The 15,520-nt window shown below is 37.8% G+C and overlaps 1 protein-coding gene across 3 annotated transcripts in view; it reads left to right on the plus strand.

Annotated features, from left to right (window-relative positions):
• The window catches only part of ANKRD13A (ankyrin repeat domain 13A), a 32,725-nt gene that overhangs the window by 3,100 nt on the left and 14,105 nt on the right, over positions 1-15,520 (plus strand). For 2 of the 3 annotated variants that reach the window (XM_036220610.1, XM_036220611.1), the window contains exons 2-6: positions 7,008-7,140; positions 7,956-8,080; positions 10,276-10,321; positions 11,421-11,564; positions 12,219-12,408. In XM_036220610.1, the coding sequence (XP_036076503.1) occupies positions 7,008-7,140; positions 7,956-8,080; positions 10,276-10,321; positions 11,421-11,564; positions 12,219-12,408 (638 nt within the window). Of the gene's footprint in view, positions 1-6,993; positions 7,141-7,955; positions 8,081-10,275; positions 10,322-11,420; positions 11,565-12,218; positions 12,409-15,520 lie in introns of all 3 variants that reach the window. The other variant, XM_036220612.1, reaches the window with a different exon arrangement.

The raw sequence follows: 15,520 nt of genomic DNA on the forward strand, positions 1-15,520 counted from the left end.
TTAGCTTCTTTTATGTATGTTCCAGCTTTTCCACAAGGAAAACATATTGGTTGTATAATTAAAAACAAAAAATTCCTACTACCCTAGCAATAAAACCAGCTGTTTCACTTAATATTTTGTTTGCCAGTAAGTTTCTGTTGTCATTCCTTCATTCTTTCCATTTCACTAGAGAGAATTAAGCAGGCATACTGGTAACTATAAGAATTTTATTTTGTTTTAGGAACAGTAACGCTGAAAGAATCAAGTTTATCCAGATGAAGCAGATAAGCATGAAGCACGTATTTCTGAGTGTGTGTGAGTCAGCCCCGCTTCTTGCTAATAGCTGGAGTTGGCTGTTTATATAACTTTGTCAACTACGAGATTGTTTCTATCTTTCAACAGAGGCACTTTATTAAATGCCTTTTAACTGGTCACTCTACTGTCCTTGATATTCAGTGGGTCCTTGATGTTGGTTGGTGCAGTTGAAATACTTGCGTTACGGTTTTGCCATTTGTTATTTAGTGAGAGAGGTCTGTAAAACATCTTTGGTCTTACCCATGCTGGGAGAATGAATGAAAACGTAAGGGCACAGTTGCAAAGGTCAGTCAGTGCACCTTAGACGTGGGAGGGAAAATCCTGGGACTGAGTAGAGTAGAGGGTGGCAGACACTGAGGGCCGGTAACCCAGTAGGTGAAAGCACAAAATCCAGGCAAGAGGACGAGGGTGGTTTAGGCATCAGTATTTGGAACTACAGTGAGGTGCTCACCCCAGCCTATGGCAAGGCTGGGTGAGTCAGTGCCTGTTTACTAGAGGCCTGCCAGGGGCTAAGCATCCAAGATAAGAGCCTAGAGCCTAGAGCCTGTTCTCAAGTGCTCCTCCTCAGCCCTGGGGATTCGGGCTCACCTTAGGAAATCAGGCCTGTGGATACCTTTATCCCACTGACCTGGAGTTGGGGAACCAGTTCAGGCCACAGCCACAGAGAACAGGGCAGTCTGAGAGTGCACAGGAATGAGGGTGGTGGCCTGAGCTTCCTCCCTAGAGGTAACAGTGATAGTTTCTGAAGCACTTACTTCATGCACAGAAGGGTTGAGTAATTCACCTGAGGCTAGTAAGGGACCCAGTGGAATGGGCCTATTGTTTGCCTCTGCAGCCTGCACTCAAAGCTCAGCCTTTTACTGCCTCTGGAGGACAGCAGGATAGTAAAGAAGGCTTTCATCAAGAAAAATTGGTGGGCTTAAATTAGCAGATAGGAAGATGTGCAGACATCTCATTCCTTTTCTTTGTTGGGGGGCACAATTATGGTTAAAAGGGGTGGGTATTTTTTATTTTGTGTAGCTCATGACTAAAGAAACTTAAAACGATCAGCTTTGAAAATGAATTCCAATGAAATTGAGATAGCTCTTGCTCACTGAACTAATATCATTAGTTGAAGACCCTAAGCCTCACTATTACCTATAATGAAATTTGAACAAATCCCTGTTAGGAAGAAAGTGACAACTTATATGAAACTGCATAGCGTGGGTGTATGATAATAAGAGCTGACTCTTCTTAGTGCTTACTGTGGAGTTAGGCATTGTGTCTTGACCTTTGTAAGAATTCTGTAAGGTAGATGTTTTTTATTCTCATTTTACAAGGGAGCAAACTGAAGCTCAAGAGAAATCAAGCAACTCATCAAATAGTATATAGATGATACATTCATTTTATGTATTACATAAAACACATACATACATTGATTTTAAAATATCTATATTGAGATATAATTCACTTATACAATTCATCCATTATAGTGTATTATTCAGTGGTTTTAGTATATTCACTGAGTGTGCAACTATCACCACTATCAAATTCCAGAACACTTCAATCACCCTCAAAAGAAACTCCATTCCCTTAGTTACTCCCCATTTCCCCCAAGCCCTTCAGCCCCAGACAACCATTTATCTACTTACTATCTTTATAGATTTGGCTATTCTGGTCACTTCTTACAAATGGTATTGTACAATATGTGGCCTTTTGTATCTGGCTTCTTTAACCTAACGTGATGTTTTTGAGGTTCATTCATATTGTGGCATCTATCAGTATTTTATTCATTTTTATGGCTAAATAATAAATATTTCATTGTTTATGTATCACATTTTGTTTATCTCTTTACCAGTTAATGAACATCTCCCCTTCCCCCCCCAATTTTTGGCTGTTGTAAATAATGTTACTATGCACATCTGTGCGCAAGTTTTTGTATGTTTATTTCTTTTGGTAAATACCTATGAGAGGAATTGCTGAGTCATATGGTCACTTTACGTTTAACTTTTTGAGGAGTCGTCAACTTTTTTTCAAATTGTACCATTTACGTTCCTGCCACCAGCGTATGAGGGTTCCAGTTTCTCGATGTCCTTGTCAACACTTGTTATTGTCTGCCTTCTGATTGTAGCCATCCTAATGGGTATGAAGTGGTATTTCATTGTGGTTTTGGTTTGCATTTCCCTAATGATTAGTGATGTTGAGCATCTTTTTATATGCTTATTGGTGATTTGCATATTTTCTTTGAAAAAAATGTCTATTCAAATCCTTTGCTCATTTTAATTGGGTTGTCTTTTTATTCCAGAGTAGTTCTTTATATATTCTGCATGTGAGCCCCATATCAGACATATGGCTTGGTGATATTTTCTCCTAATTCTGTGGGTTGTCTTTTTACTTTCTTTGTAATATAATTTGAAGTACAAACGTTTTCAAATTTGATGACATGCAATTTTTCTGTATTTTTCTTTTGTCTCTTATGCTTTTGGTGTTATATCTGAGAAGGCTTTGCCTAACTGAAGGTCACAATGGCATACCCCTATGTTTTCTTCTTTAACCCTTCACTCCTTTCTTCCAGTCTCCCAACCCCTTCCCCTCTGACCATTACCAGATTTTCCTCTATATATTTGTGAGTCTGTTTTTGATTAGTTTGTTCTTTTTGTTCCTAGATTTCACATGTAAGTGAAATCATAGTATTTGTCTTTCTCTGTCTGATTTATTTCACTCAACTTAATAACCTCTGGGTCCATCCATGTTGTTGCAAATGGTAGGATTTAAATTTTTTTAATGGCTGAGTAATATTCCATTGTATATATGAACCATAACTTCTTTATCTAATTGTCTGATGATGGGCATTTAGGTTACTTCCATATCTTGGCTATTGTAAATTGTGTTGCCATGAGCATAGGGGTGCATAGATCTTTACAAATTATTGTTTTGGTTTTCTTTGAATAAATACCCAGAAGTGCAATGCTGGGTCAAAAGGTATATTCATTTTTAATTTTTTGAGAAACCTCCATACTGTTTTCCATAGGGGCTGTACCAATTTGCAATTCCACCAACAGTGTATGAGAGTTCCCTTTTCTCCAGATCCTTGCAAACTTGTTTTTCTTTGATTTATTCATGATAGCCATTCTGACAGGTGTGAGGTGATATCTCATTGTAGTTTTAATTTGCATTTCTTTGATGATTAGTGATCTGGAACATCTTTTCATATGTCTCTTGGCCATCTGTAATTTCTTTTTGGAGAAATGTCTGTTCAGGTCTTCTGCTCATTTTTTAATTGAATTGTTTGTTTTTTTGTTGTTGAGTTGTATGAGTTCTTTATATATTTGGGGCATTAACTTTTTATCAGATATATCATAAGCAAATATCTTCTCCCGTTTAGGGGATTGTCTTTTTGTTTTGTTGATGGTTTCCTTTACTGTACAAAAACTTTTTAGTTTGATGTAGTCCCATTTGTTTGTTTTTTCTTTTGTTTCCTTTGCCCGAGGAAATATATCTGAAAAGAAATTACTTTTAGTAATATCAGAGTTTACTGCCTGTATTTCCTATGTTTTCTTACAAGAGTTTCGTTTGTTTGTTTCAGCTGTTACATTTGGGTTTATGGTCAATTTTGAGCTAATATTCATGTAGGATATATGTAAAATGTCATTCTTTTGCATGTGGATATCCAGTTGTTCAAGCACCATTTGTTGAAAATACTTTCTCCAATTTAATTATTATGGTACTTTGTTAAAAATCAGTTGACCAGAAATGTGTAAGTTTATTTCTGGACTCTAAATTGTATTCCATTATGCCAGTACCATGTTGTCTTGTTTGCTGTAGCTTTGTGTTGTAAGTTTTGGAATTGGAAAGTGTGAGTCGTCAAACTTTATTCATCTTTTCAAGATAGTTTTGGCTCTCCTGGATTCCTTCCATTTCCTTATGAATTTTAGGATCAGCTTGTCAGTTTCTTCAAAAAGCCAGCTGAAATTTTGATAGGGATTGCTTCGACTCTGCATCTCAGTTTGGGGAGTATTGACATCTTTGTATTAAGTCTTCTGAACCATGAATGAACATGGAATGTTTTTTCATTTATTTAGATCTTTATTATTTTCAGACTATAAGTTTTGTGCTTTATAGTTTTCAGGCTCTAAGTTTTGTATGTCTTTTTTAAATTTATTCCTAAATGTTTTATTCTTTTTGATACTATTGTAAATGTAAAATACAATCGATTTTTGAATGTTGATCTTGTATCCTGCAACTTTGCTGAACTCTTTTATTAGTTCTAAAAGTTTTTTTAACATCTTTAAGATTTTTTTATGTATGAGATGGTGTTGTTGTCTGTGAATAAAAAGAGTTTTACTTCTTCATTTCCAATTTGGATGCCTTTTTTTTCTTTTTCTTTTCTTATTACTCTGGTTAAAACCTTTCGTTCAGTGTTTGACAGAAATGACAAAAGAGAACATCCTTGTCTTGTTCCTTACCTTAGGGGGAAAGCATCTAGTCTTTCATCATTAAGTATGATGTTAGCTGTGGTTTTTTCATAGATGGATGCTCTTTGAGGAAGCTCTTTTCTATTTCTGGTTTGTTTAATTTTTTTTTTTTTTTTTTTTTTTTTGGTCGAGAAGAGGTGTTGGATTTTGTTAAGTGCCTTTTCTGCATTGTCTTAGTCTGTTTGGGCCGCTGTAACAAAATACTACACACTGGGTAATTTATAAACAATGGGAACTTACTTCTCACAGTTCTGGAAATTTCTGATTTTATTAACATGAATCTTCTCACTTTTTTTCTTGGTCAATCAAGCTGAAAGTTTGTCAAATTTGTTGATATTTTCCAAGAACCAGCTTTTGGTTTTGTTGATTTTTCTATCCTCTATCTCGCTAACTTCTACTCTAATCTTTATTCATCCATTGTTTTTAATCACATTGTCACTATAATGTATCATAGCATCCCTTCTCACCTCTCAAATGAGAAAGAAAAGTACAGGAGGCTCAGAAGAGTTATAATTAGCCATGCAAAGTATGCTGCTATGGCTCATACATATAGTCTTCCCTGTGGTCCAAAATAGAAGAAAGTCAACAATTTAACGTATTTGGCATTGGTTTTATATGGTCTCTCTGGAGCTTGAGAGTTAATCTTTAGTCTGAGATGTTAGTTTTGTTCTGAGGTGTGAATTGCAGTAAGTAATTTCCCCTTTTGTATGATAAACATTGTTAAGCATCTCCTGTATTTTAGGTTGTGTGCTAAACCTAGCACCTTTCATGTAGATTGAACTTGTTAGGTAAGAAAACAGTTTATATAACAGATTTATAAGAAGATAATAAATTTGCTAATTATTTCTTTCTTACTAAACTTCAACTAAGTTCATAGTTTTTCGTTATATTACATAAAAAAAATACAAAACAGTGATTTAATGCAAATTAGATACTAGGGTGGCAAAAGCTAGGAAATATAAGACCTGGATCTTGCTCTTTGAAATTCTGCATCTCTTTGGTGAAATGGACACACCACACTCTTGAGAAAAGTCAGGGAATCCTAGGAAGTAGTGTGGGCCCAGTTTGAGGAGACATGTTGCTATTTCAGCACTTGAGAGAACACTGAGAACTGGGATTGGTGCAGGAGGATGTGTGTTCACTTAGCAGAATATCTTCAACCACCTCTATTTTTCCTCAATGGCATTCCTGTCTTCACTACACAATAGCCATGATATACTTAGCAAACAGGGAGGTTCAATAACTGTTGGACAGTCCCATATACCTATTTACCAGTCCTATTTACCTTCCTTCCCTGTGGCCTATAAATGGAACATTCTGGATTTATTTGGAGGCCACAGTTAGTACCTGTACAACTAGCATCTCGAATCAAGACAAAGAACATTTTCTAAGAAGTACTATGGCACTTAACGTTTTTATATTCCAGGAGTCCCATGGCAGTTTTTCGCATCCTTGGAAGAAGAATGTTCAGAGCCATCTTTGGAAGGCAGGGACCAGCCATTCAGATTGAGCTCACATCAGAGAAATAGCCACTTGGCTCTGGTGACCCAATGCAGGTGCCAGAAAGAGGGCCAGAATAGGAATGAAGAGGAAAAGCTAAATGGGAATGTCCAACATGGGAAAGAAAACCCTTGCGGGGGAATGGACTGATGTTGGGTGCATGTTATTACATTTATCTATAAATATGTCCACATGCACACCTGGCAGATCATTCTCATTGTTTGGTAGGCCTGCGATGCTGCTACTTCTGGCTACTTGGAACTCAAAACATAATAACGAGAGTGGTGTTTCGCTGGAATCCGGCTAGAGAATGTAATTTTATTCTGATCCAAATTACCTTCTGTATATTCAGGTTTGATTAGAGGCTTGCATTTCCTGTTCTAGACTTCAATGCTGATATGCACTTAAGAAATCCCTCACATTCCATGTCATGGAGTAGTTGCATTTCATGAAAGCCCCTAGTCTTATTTAGACTTAATTTGAGTGTAGTTGAGAACTTAAGGTTATGTTTGATACTCTGAGGCCTATTGCCAGCATTAGACACTTAACTTTATAGAAAGAGGAACTCAGTAACTATCATCTTTGTTAATAGCCCCCAAATTCATATTTCAACCATGCCCACATGCAAGTATTCATTTTTACATATATTGCTGTAATTAATGTGTAAATATTGTTTTCTATTTTTATATTCTCTCAAACACATTGCTACATTTTTATATAATATTCCCAATTATATAAATGCCAGTGTTTACTTTACAGAATGTAGAGGCTCTGGATCCACGAGGTCGAACCTTATTGCATCTTGCTGTATCTTTGGGACATTTGGAATCTGCTAGAGTCTTGCTCCGGCATAAAGCAGATGTTACAAAAGAAAATCGTGATGGATGGACAGGCAAGTATACTCTTAAAAATTATTTAAAGACTTTTATTTTGGTTTCTCTTTCTGAATAAAGGCCAATCTCAATCATCATTGTTATCTTTATCTTAAGACTTTCTCTCTTGGGACTAGGGGCCAGGATAAAGAGAGAGCGCTTTGGATGCTGCTGGCTGATTTGCAGCACAATGGCCTGAATTGTGTCCTGGGCCAAAAGCCCTGGGTAGAGAGTGGCTCCTCATCTAGAAAACAGCTCTCAGTCCAAACTCTTTCCATCACACACCAGGGTAGAGGCCAGATTTTCTGAGGAATGGGATGGTAAGGCCAGTGAACCCATCAGGAGAGGCAAAATCAAAAAGAAATTATGGCTAAAAGTGACCTTTTCAGTGAAATCTTGGCATGTCACTTTTTTGGCAAGCTCTCTTATTATCGTTCAGAGTAATTTTGTGTTGACTAAACTGGGATATGCACGAGCATGAGCCCTGCCTGCCCAGTCTGCATGTAACCACAGTCGTGTGGTCACGTAGTTAAAGCCAGCTCCTTGAAGACATCGTCAGGATTTCAGAACCAGTGGTAAGAAAGGGAGATAAGAGAAGGGTGGAAGGGTTTTGACCAAGAGACTAGGAGTGCTCTAATTTCTTCTTTTCACTCATTTAAGAGCTAGGAATAAGTCATGGTCAGAAAAGAGACCATGGGACTGCAACCTTTCTCCCTCTGGGAAGAAAATGTTGGTCTTTAATGTATAGAGACATTTTTCAGACTGGCTTTGGAATTTGTCAGAAAGTTTGAGAATGAGAGGTGATTAAATTTCACCTTTTTTTTTTTTTTTCTAGTTTTACATGAGGCTGTGAGTACCGGTGACCCCGAAATGGTATACATAGTTCTTCAACATCGAGACTACCACAACACATCCATGGCCCTTGAAGGGGTCCCTGAGCTGCTCCAAAAAATTCTCGAGGTATCTACAAATGTGGCATTGCCATCATTCAAGTTAAATGCCGACATGATAATTGAAGGCACAGTTTGACATTCTTGTGTGCCTCCCTGAAGAGTTTTCTGAGTTGTGACTATGATATATTGAATACTAAATAGCATTATTTCTTGCCTTTCCAACTTATTAAATTTCTGAGGTCTTTTGCAAATTATGTTTCTAGGATACTAGACTTACTCTTTTAAGTGCTATTTAAAAACTAGAACTAAGACAAATGGACATCAAACAATTAACTTGTCTAGGCGCCTGATTTCTTAAGAGTAGCCTCCCGAGCGTAGGTCATCTTAGGGAGATTGTGATGGGCATCAGTTATTGGACAGGGATTTTCAGGGTCTACTGAGGTTAAGAGGTCTGTGTGCAACTTCTCCTTGCCACTCCTTAATTAATTCATTGCTTTATTTTATTGACATTTTTTGGCTTTGGGGCACTTTATCTCTCTTGTGAATTAAAGTGTATGGGCTCTGTGACACTTAGGGAACTTTCTTAAAAAGTTTTATTTTTAGGCTCATGGATCATTTTTGCTGGTGGTTGCCATTCTTCAGATAATCTTTGTTGCCTGCAAAAATTGTCTAATTGGTCAACCATGTGCAATATCCCCAGGGTAGGAGATGAGAAAGTACCAGTGATTCAATTTTAATGTCATTTATTCTCAATTTAAGCCCAGAAGTGAGCTCCCCCAAATAACTCCAAAGGTATTTGCTAGATAAATTGGCTTTATAATTTTAGTCAAAATACATTTCTTGAGAAAAATGAACAGTTCTGTTGTGAAAAGGAACAATTTTACTGGAAGTAAGACAGTCACTGTTTGTTATCTGAGTAGTCTTTTTTAAAAAATATTTCTATGGCACTCAAGCTAAATCCTGCATAATATATTAATTTTCCATGTACTACAAAGAAACCTTCCATGACATGTAGTTACATGCATTGTTTTTGAAATAGGTGTGTGTTTAAGTATACAACAATCTCATGGATTTATTGTTCTCTTATCTAACCTCCTTCAGGAGGATCAAAAAACAAAATGACTTACTTAACATGGAGTCACCCCTCATTTAAAAAATTCGATGTAAAGGATTTTCTTTCTTTTTACCTGTATTGAGTCATAACAATGAACCGCATTGAATTGTATTCTCTGCTTGAAGTTGTAGGCCACCCGTAGATGATCTGTGTGCTTAGTGACACCAGAGGCGGTTGTTGACATTTTGTTTCCTTATATCATGCCTGCCTTATCCACTGACCTTGGAGAGTGTCTTCACTTATCATTGGAATCCTGACTGGTTTTACTCCAGGGAAGACTCTTGGTCTTCCTAGCCTGTGCTTCTTTAAAAACCATGGCAAAGCCTTGGAGGTGGGAGGGAACCGAAAAATACCTGGAATTTCTTTTATGCCTCTTCGTGGATGGTAACTTGAAATTAAGTAAGATGGCACTTAAGAAATTAAGTAGCTCTCCAAGAATCCTCTATAAGAATTCATTGTGGGTCAGAAAATCATCTTAAATAGATTTCTTCCAAAATCTTATGTAAGGCAAATTGACTGACAGTAACTTTCATAGATGTTCTACTTTTATTTCTAGATTTATTTTATCAGTAAAACTTTAAAAGTCCAAATTCTAGAAGTTTAAGAAGAAAGCGGGGGCAAAGTCTTCTGTTAGGGAAAGGAAATATCAACTTTTTGGGGAAGTAATGTCTAGCTACCTCTTTTGGTTTTACAGAGTGGTCTCATAAATATGAAGCACTTTCCCAGAACACAAAGGCTTTTACAGTCAAGTTCCCCATGGAATAGATGAGATTGACATTCCTTTCTCTTTGCTTAGAACAGCCTGTTACGCACATTGTGTGACAGTACTTAAGCCCATCCTCCCAGGCTCATCTCTCTGTTACTGTTAGGAACCTGATCGAGCCCCTAAATTAGATTTGACTTTTATCCCCCCTCTAACTTTGTTGCTTTCAGTTAACTTTATTAACTGTCTAGACATTTTATATCAAATTTGAATAACAGCCTGAATATAAAATAAGTGTTTATTTCAGTGGGTTTGCAATTTGTTTCTTTTCATTTTCTCTGTTCTCTCCCTTGCCTCTGCTTTAAAAAAGCCCTATTAACCCTTCCTATGTTTGTGTTTAGTTAATAATGACAAGGGTAATTTCTTTTAAACCTTTGTCCTTTAGACTCCGGATTTCTATGTGCAGATGAAATGGGAATTCACCAGCTGGGGTGAGTAGCTGTGGGCTTGTAATTTATTTCTTTTTCACGTTTATTTAGCTTGAATATAGGTTTATTTTTTCTTTATGAAAGTTGCATGTATTTTTAATCTAGGAAATACATAGGTAAGAGTAAGGAAAAATAGTCACCTGTGGCCCTACTTAAACACAGCTACCATCTTTTCCCTTACACACATTACTTTTCCCCTCAAACATCTATAAATATAACATATGGACAGTATTTTCTCTTTTGTCACTTATAGCTGGGTTTTATCCATATTATTAGTGTTTAAAAGGCTAATCTTTTAGTAAGTAGATTTCTCATAATTTAGTTATTCATTTTCTGATGTGGTTCAACTTGATCCCTTATTTTAAGGAAGGTGAAATAAATATTGGAATAGCTTGTTTTTTAAAAAATAGATGTATTTTTCCAAAAATCTTATATAAGGCAAACTGATTGGCAGTAATTTTCATAGATGTTCTACTTTTATTTCTTGTAGATCAGTTAACGACAGCTCCTGAGTTTTCAGCCATTTTCACTTCTAGACTTCCCTTTCAGGCAAGAAGTTATATTTGTAATGAAACATTTAAATTAAGTAAAAAGTACATAAGGTCACTTAAGATTCTTCTGTGAAACTGAAGAGTTTTTTTTTTATAATGCAGATAATCTGATTTCAGGTTTTATTAAAAAGCGGCAAGCACATTTTAGACATTTGGTATTTTGAATGGTGAACATGACAATGTGGTAGGCTGCGGCCATATGGCAAAGTAGCATTTGTGAATGAAAGGCCAGGCGGACACAATCCAGCCCTGATGGCACTCAATGATAGGGGTTCATTTTGGAATTGAGAATACTCTTAGGAAATTCATTTCGAGTTTTCTCTAGACAAGACATAGATCTGCACTTTTATAAAGAGCTATATCACAGAAGACCCATTTTTATTTTTAAGACTGATTCCTATGTCAAAGTGTGGGAGCCAAGTCCAGTTCTATATGATGGGCACCATCTTGCCACTCTTTTCCTTTCATTAAAGTCAGAATCCCAATTTCTGGGACCTGGATGTTCCACTTGACCCTTAGGTTTTTCTGAGTAGTGTGTTTCTCTTCTCCAGTGCCCTTGGTTTCCAGAATATGCCCAAATGATGTCTGTCGCATTTGGAAAAGTGGTGCCAAACTGCGTGTTGATATCACATTGCTGGGATTTGAGAACATGAGCTGGATAAGAGGGAGGCGTAGTTTTATATTTAAGGGAGAAGGTGAGTGATTCTGTTGCAGTGATCACTGCTCGTGCTCAGTTACAGAGTGACTTTGAACCATCAAAACGTGTTCACATTCATGTGTCTTATCTGATCCTTTCTGGGGAATTTTTTGGTTATTCTTATTAATTATTCACCTCTCAATCCTATCTTATTTGTCTACATAGTTCTTTTGTATTTATCATTTACCACTCTACACTTACCCTCTTGACCTGTGTTTGTCTCACGTTGCAGAGCCTTTGAGTACAAGACTCTGTCTTGTATCTCTATATATTCCCTCCATAATCAGGCATGACCCTTTTAATGGAGGGTGTGAAATGGCATGGCTTACCCAGTGTTTTGCACAAATGCTTTATATTATGTAATTATGTATTTTAAAAAGTACACAAATAAATGTGCCACTAACAATGCCAATTATTTTAATTGTCTGCATCTTTGGGGAAGATGGCTCAGAAACTCCTATGAGTTGTGAAAAGCTGGCCAGATAATTCCTATGCAAAGTAGGTAATTGATAATCAATAGTCTTTAGGTTTTATCAGATGGCACTTGGTGGGAGGGATGTTTGGAAAGGTGATGCATTTTAACACATGAGGCTTTCTTCTTTTTGCATCTTCCTACCATTGTGCTTACTTACACCCTTGGTTCCATTAACAGACAACTGGGCGGAGCTGATGGAAGTCAACCATGATGATAAAGTGGTCACCACTGAACACTTTGATCTTTCCCAGGAAATGGAACGCCTCACTCTGGACTTGATGAAGCCAACAGGCAGGGAGATTGAGAGGCGGCTCACAAGCCCAGTCATTAACACCAACCTCGATACTAAAAGTATTGCTTTTGAAAGGTACAAATTTAGGTTCGGCATTTTAATGTCTTTTTCCTTTGCTGCCTTCTTTAGTGGTGTGTATATATTGTTTGGAAATTATGGGTAGATTGAGATTTTTCTAATATGGCAATTTAAGCACCAGTGGGTTTTAAATTTGATCTCTGCTCTAACCAAATAGAAACCATAGCTGATATCCTCCATCATATATCATTTTTGTAGCACATTGGTTAAGTCTTAGAGAAATATCTTCATATTCTTTATGGGCCCTTTCTAATGGACTTTACTTGAATTTTCTTTTTGTTTTGGTATTTGGGGATCCATAAGACTCCCTAGTTCCAAACCTTGAAGTTTTGAGTTTCCAGAAGCTAGAACTGATCCAGTATTGAATATGATGTTAGTCAAATTGATACTTAACTTATAGTTAAATGTAGTTCTCTAATAGTTTAGAGCAAGAGTCTGGAGTCATTCTATTCCAGACTCTACCTGAAGAAACCTCTGGAGGGGCCTGGGTCTCGGTTAACCCAAATGAGAGCACTGTCTCTGATCATCTGCCTTGTCTCTGGTCATCTGCCTCTGGGCTGTGCAGAGGTGTGTAGGGCCTTTGTGAGGGAAGTAGAGGCTGTCATGGCTGTTAGCCTGAGTGTTTCTACTATAGAACACACAGAGCCCGGGGAATCTGTAAGAGCCCTGAGTGTTTGCCTAGGATGTCACATTCCAGCTCTCTGTAAACCAAAGTTGCAAAACGTGAGCTAACATGGACAGTACTATTCTGGATTTAGACTTTCTTTTCTCTTGATAAATTTACTGTCTTCTTTTTTCTTTTTCTTTTCTTTGTTTCCAATATAATATTTATTAATATAGCTGTGTTTTCTACTGAGTCAAACATAAGACTTGTTAAGTGCCCTTTTCTTCTAATTTAGATTGAGCTGTGGAATTAGGATATTTGTTTGCAGCAGAAGAGAAACCCAGAACATCAGGTGTGCTGATGCTTTGGTAGTGGCACCGTCCTGAGGCAGGGTCAGTGCCCCATCTCCACCCTCCTCGCACTGGCCTTGCCTTGTGACAGCCACTGTCTTCCAGGGACAGCAAGGTTGAGACTGGCTTTACCTGGAAGGGTCTTGGGAACACATATCGAAGCTTAATCATATGGCTCTGCAGACAGGGAGGGCACTTCAGCTTAGGGCTCAGTTTTCAAAGCTGGAAGGTGGAAGAGCCTCCCCTCACTGCTGCAGCACAGCCATAGCAACAACAGTTAGAAGAACCGAGCATCAGCAGCAGGGCTGCTATCTAACTGTGCGGCTTTGGGCAAGTGGCTTCACCTATCAGGGTTTCCGTTTCCTCAGCCGAAAGAAAAAAAACAAAACAATGTGAATCTAGAGATGAAGTCTCTTAAGTCCTCAGTTCTAATTTGTCATCAGAAGAGCCACTGGTCCCTTTAGTTCTTCAGCAGAGTTGCTAGTCATTGTTCTTCAATGTAATTTACAAAGAGTGTGATGGTTACTGGCCGTTACCCACTCAGTGTACATGGGAAATGGTGGCACATTCCATTTGTCCCAAGGACTAGGTCATATTTCAAGTTTGTATTACCACAGGGCTTTTAGATTGTTGAAGCTAACCCTCCTTCTGCAACTGATAGTGGGTTGCTCAGAGAGAATTTCTAGAAGACAGTTGTTTTATTTTGTGGTGCTCAGGATTCAATTATGTGATTAGTGAGTTTCTTATGCATTGAGTAAGGATTTGAGCCACTGTTGTTGAGTGTGAGGTTTGCTGATAAAAGCGTGTGCATACCTACTGCTTACAGGAAGTGTGAGCGTTCATGGGATTATATATGGAAGATGTGACTCTTTTACATTAGTCATTTTTTTATCCATTTCTTTCTTCTAATCTGTTACTTGGAGCTTGATGCTTGCAAGTTAATACTTTCCTGCATGACTTTTTGGTCTGCTAGTATATACCCTCTGGTTGCAGTTTGGATTTTTCTCTTCTCTGAAATATTATGCTCTGCCTGCCTTAAACAAGTTGTGTAGCAGCCTTCAAGCCACAGTGCCTGCTAAGTGGCCTTTGGCGTGGTAGTCTCAGTGGAGATAGGCAGAGGGAAACTGGTTGTTTTAGCATCTTCAGATGCCTCAGCATGAAAAGTGAATCGAGGCCAAGGAGATATTGGGATCTTGGTTTTAAACTAGGATGTAGACATTGAGTGTAATAATTAAACTGTCCAGAGCACATTCAGTCAAGATGGCAGAGTAGTGGAAGGCATTCATGAAGGAATTGGTGCCAGACTAGTGGATATTGCTATCTGGGTTGGTAATTGTTCGGATTATGCCTAAGGAGATGCCTCTACTGCATGGAATTTAATGTCTCGCAACATTATTGAAGAGCTTCCAAAATAAATTCTTTAATTTTCAAAACAAAAAAACAAAACAAAAACACCAGAAAGCTAAACTGTCAGAGAGTGGGAATGGAAAAGGGAGCGGAACAGCCAGGATTGCCAATAGAGCAAGTGGAGGTGAGTGAGCAGGTGGAGGTGAGTGAGGAGCTTGGTGGTTCCCAGGGAGAAGAGTGCAGCCCTGTTTTCTTAGCATATGTGAAAGATAAAGTGGAGCAGACCTAGTGATCTTTTGGTATCTCGGATGACTGTGTGCCGGAAAAGGATTATTTCCCATGCTGAAATCTCAAGTGAAAAACAGGGAACTGAGGATTGAATTCTTGAACCAAAAGGAGTATCTCAATTTTCAATTATTGAGGACTAAAAGGGGACTCTGGTTTTTTAGTTAGTTGGGATTGGTTCCTAGCCCCCTGCACCACAGGATAATTTTGTTTCTGAAATGTTCGTTGGAGATAGCCAGCAGTTTGTGTAATCCTTTAGGCTTCCTTTCTTTCCCTCTGTGAGTCATGGTGCATTCACTGGATAACTAATAGGAAAATTAAAGCTCTGGTCCCTCCTTTCTCTAATGGGCTATAATACACATAAAACTCATATACCTCGTCTGACCTAATGTCATTGACCAGATCCCATTAGAAGAAGCGCAGACTGGAAACACAATATAGAAATAATTGCATACCTTCTTTGTGACTTGGCTAACCTACCACTATTCCTGGAGCTTCCTGTGTGATTTTTGACTTCACTCCA

The sequence above is a fragment of the Rousettus aegyptiacus genome, unplaced genomic scaffold, assembly GCF_014176215.1.
Source record: "Rousettus aegyptiacus isolate mRouAeg1 unplaced genomic scaffold, mRouAeg1.p scaffold_m13_p_5, whole genome shotgun sequence".
NCBI classification, from domain to species: Eukaryota; Metazoa; Chordata; class Mammalia; order Chiroptera; family Pteropodidae; genus Rousettus; species Rousettus aegyptiacus.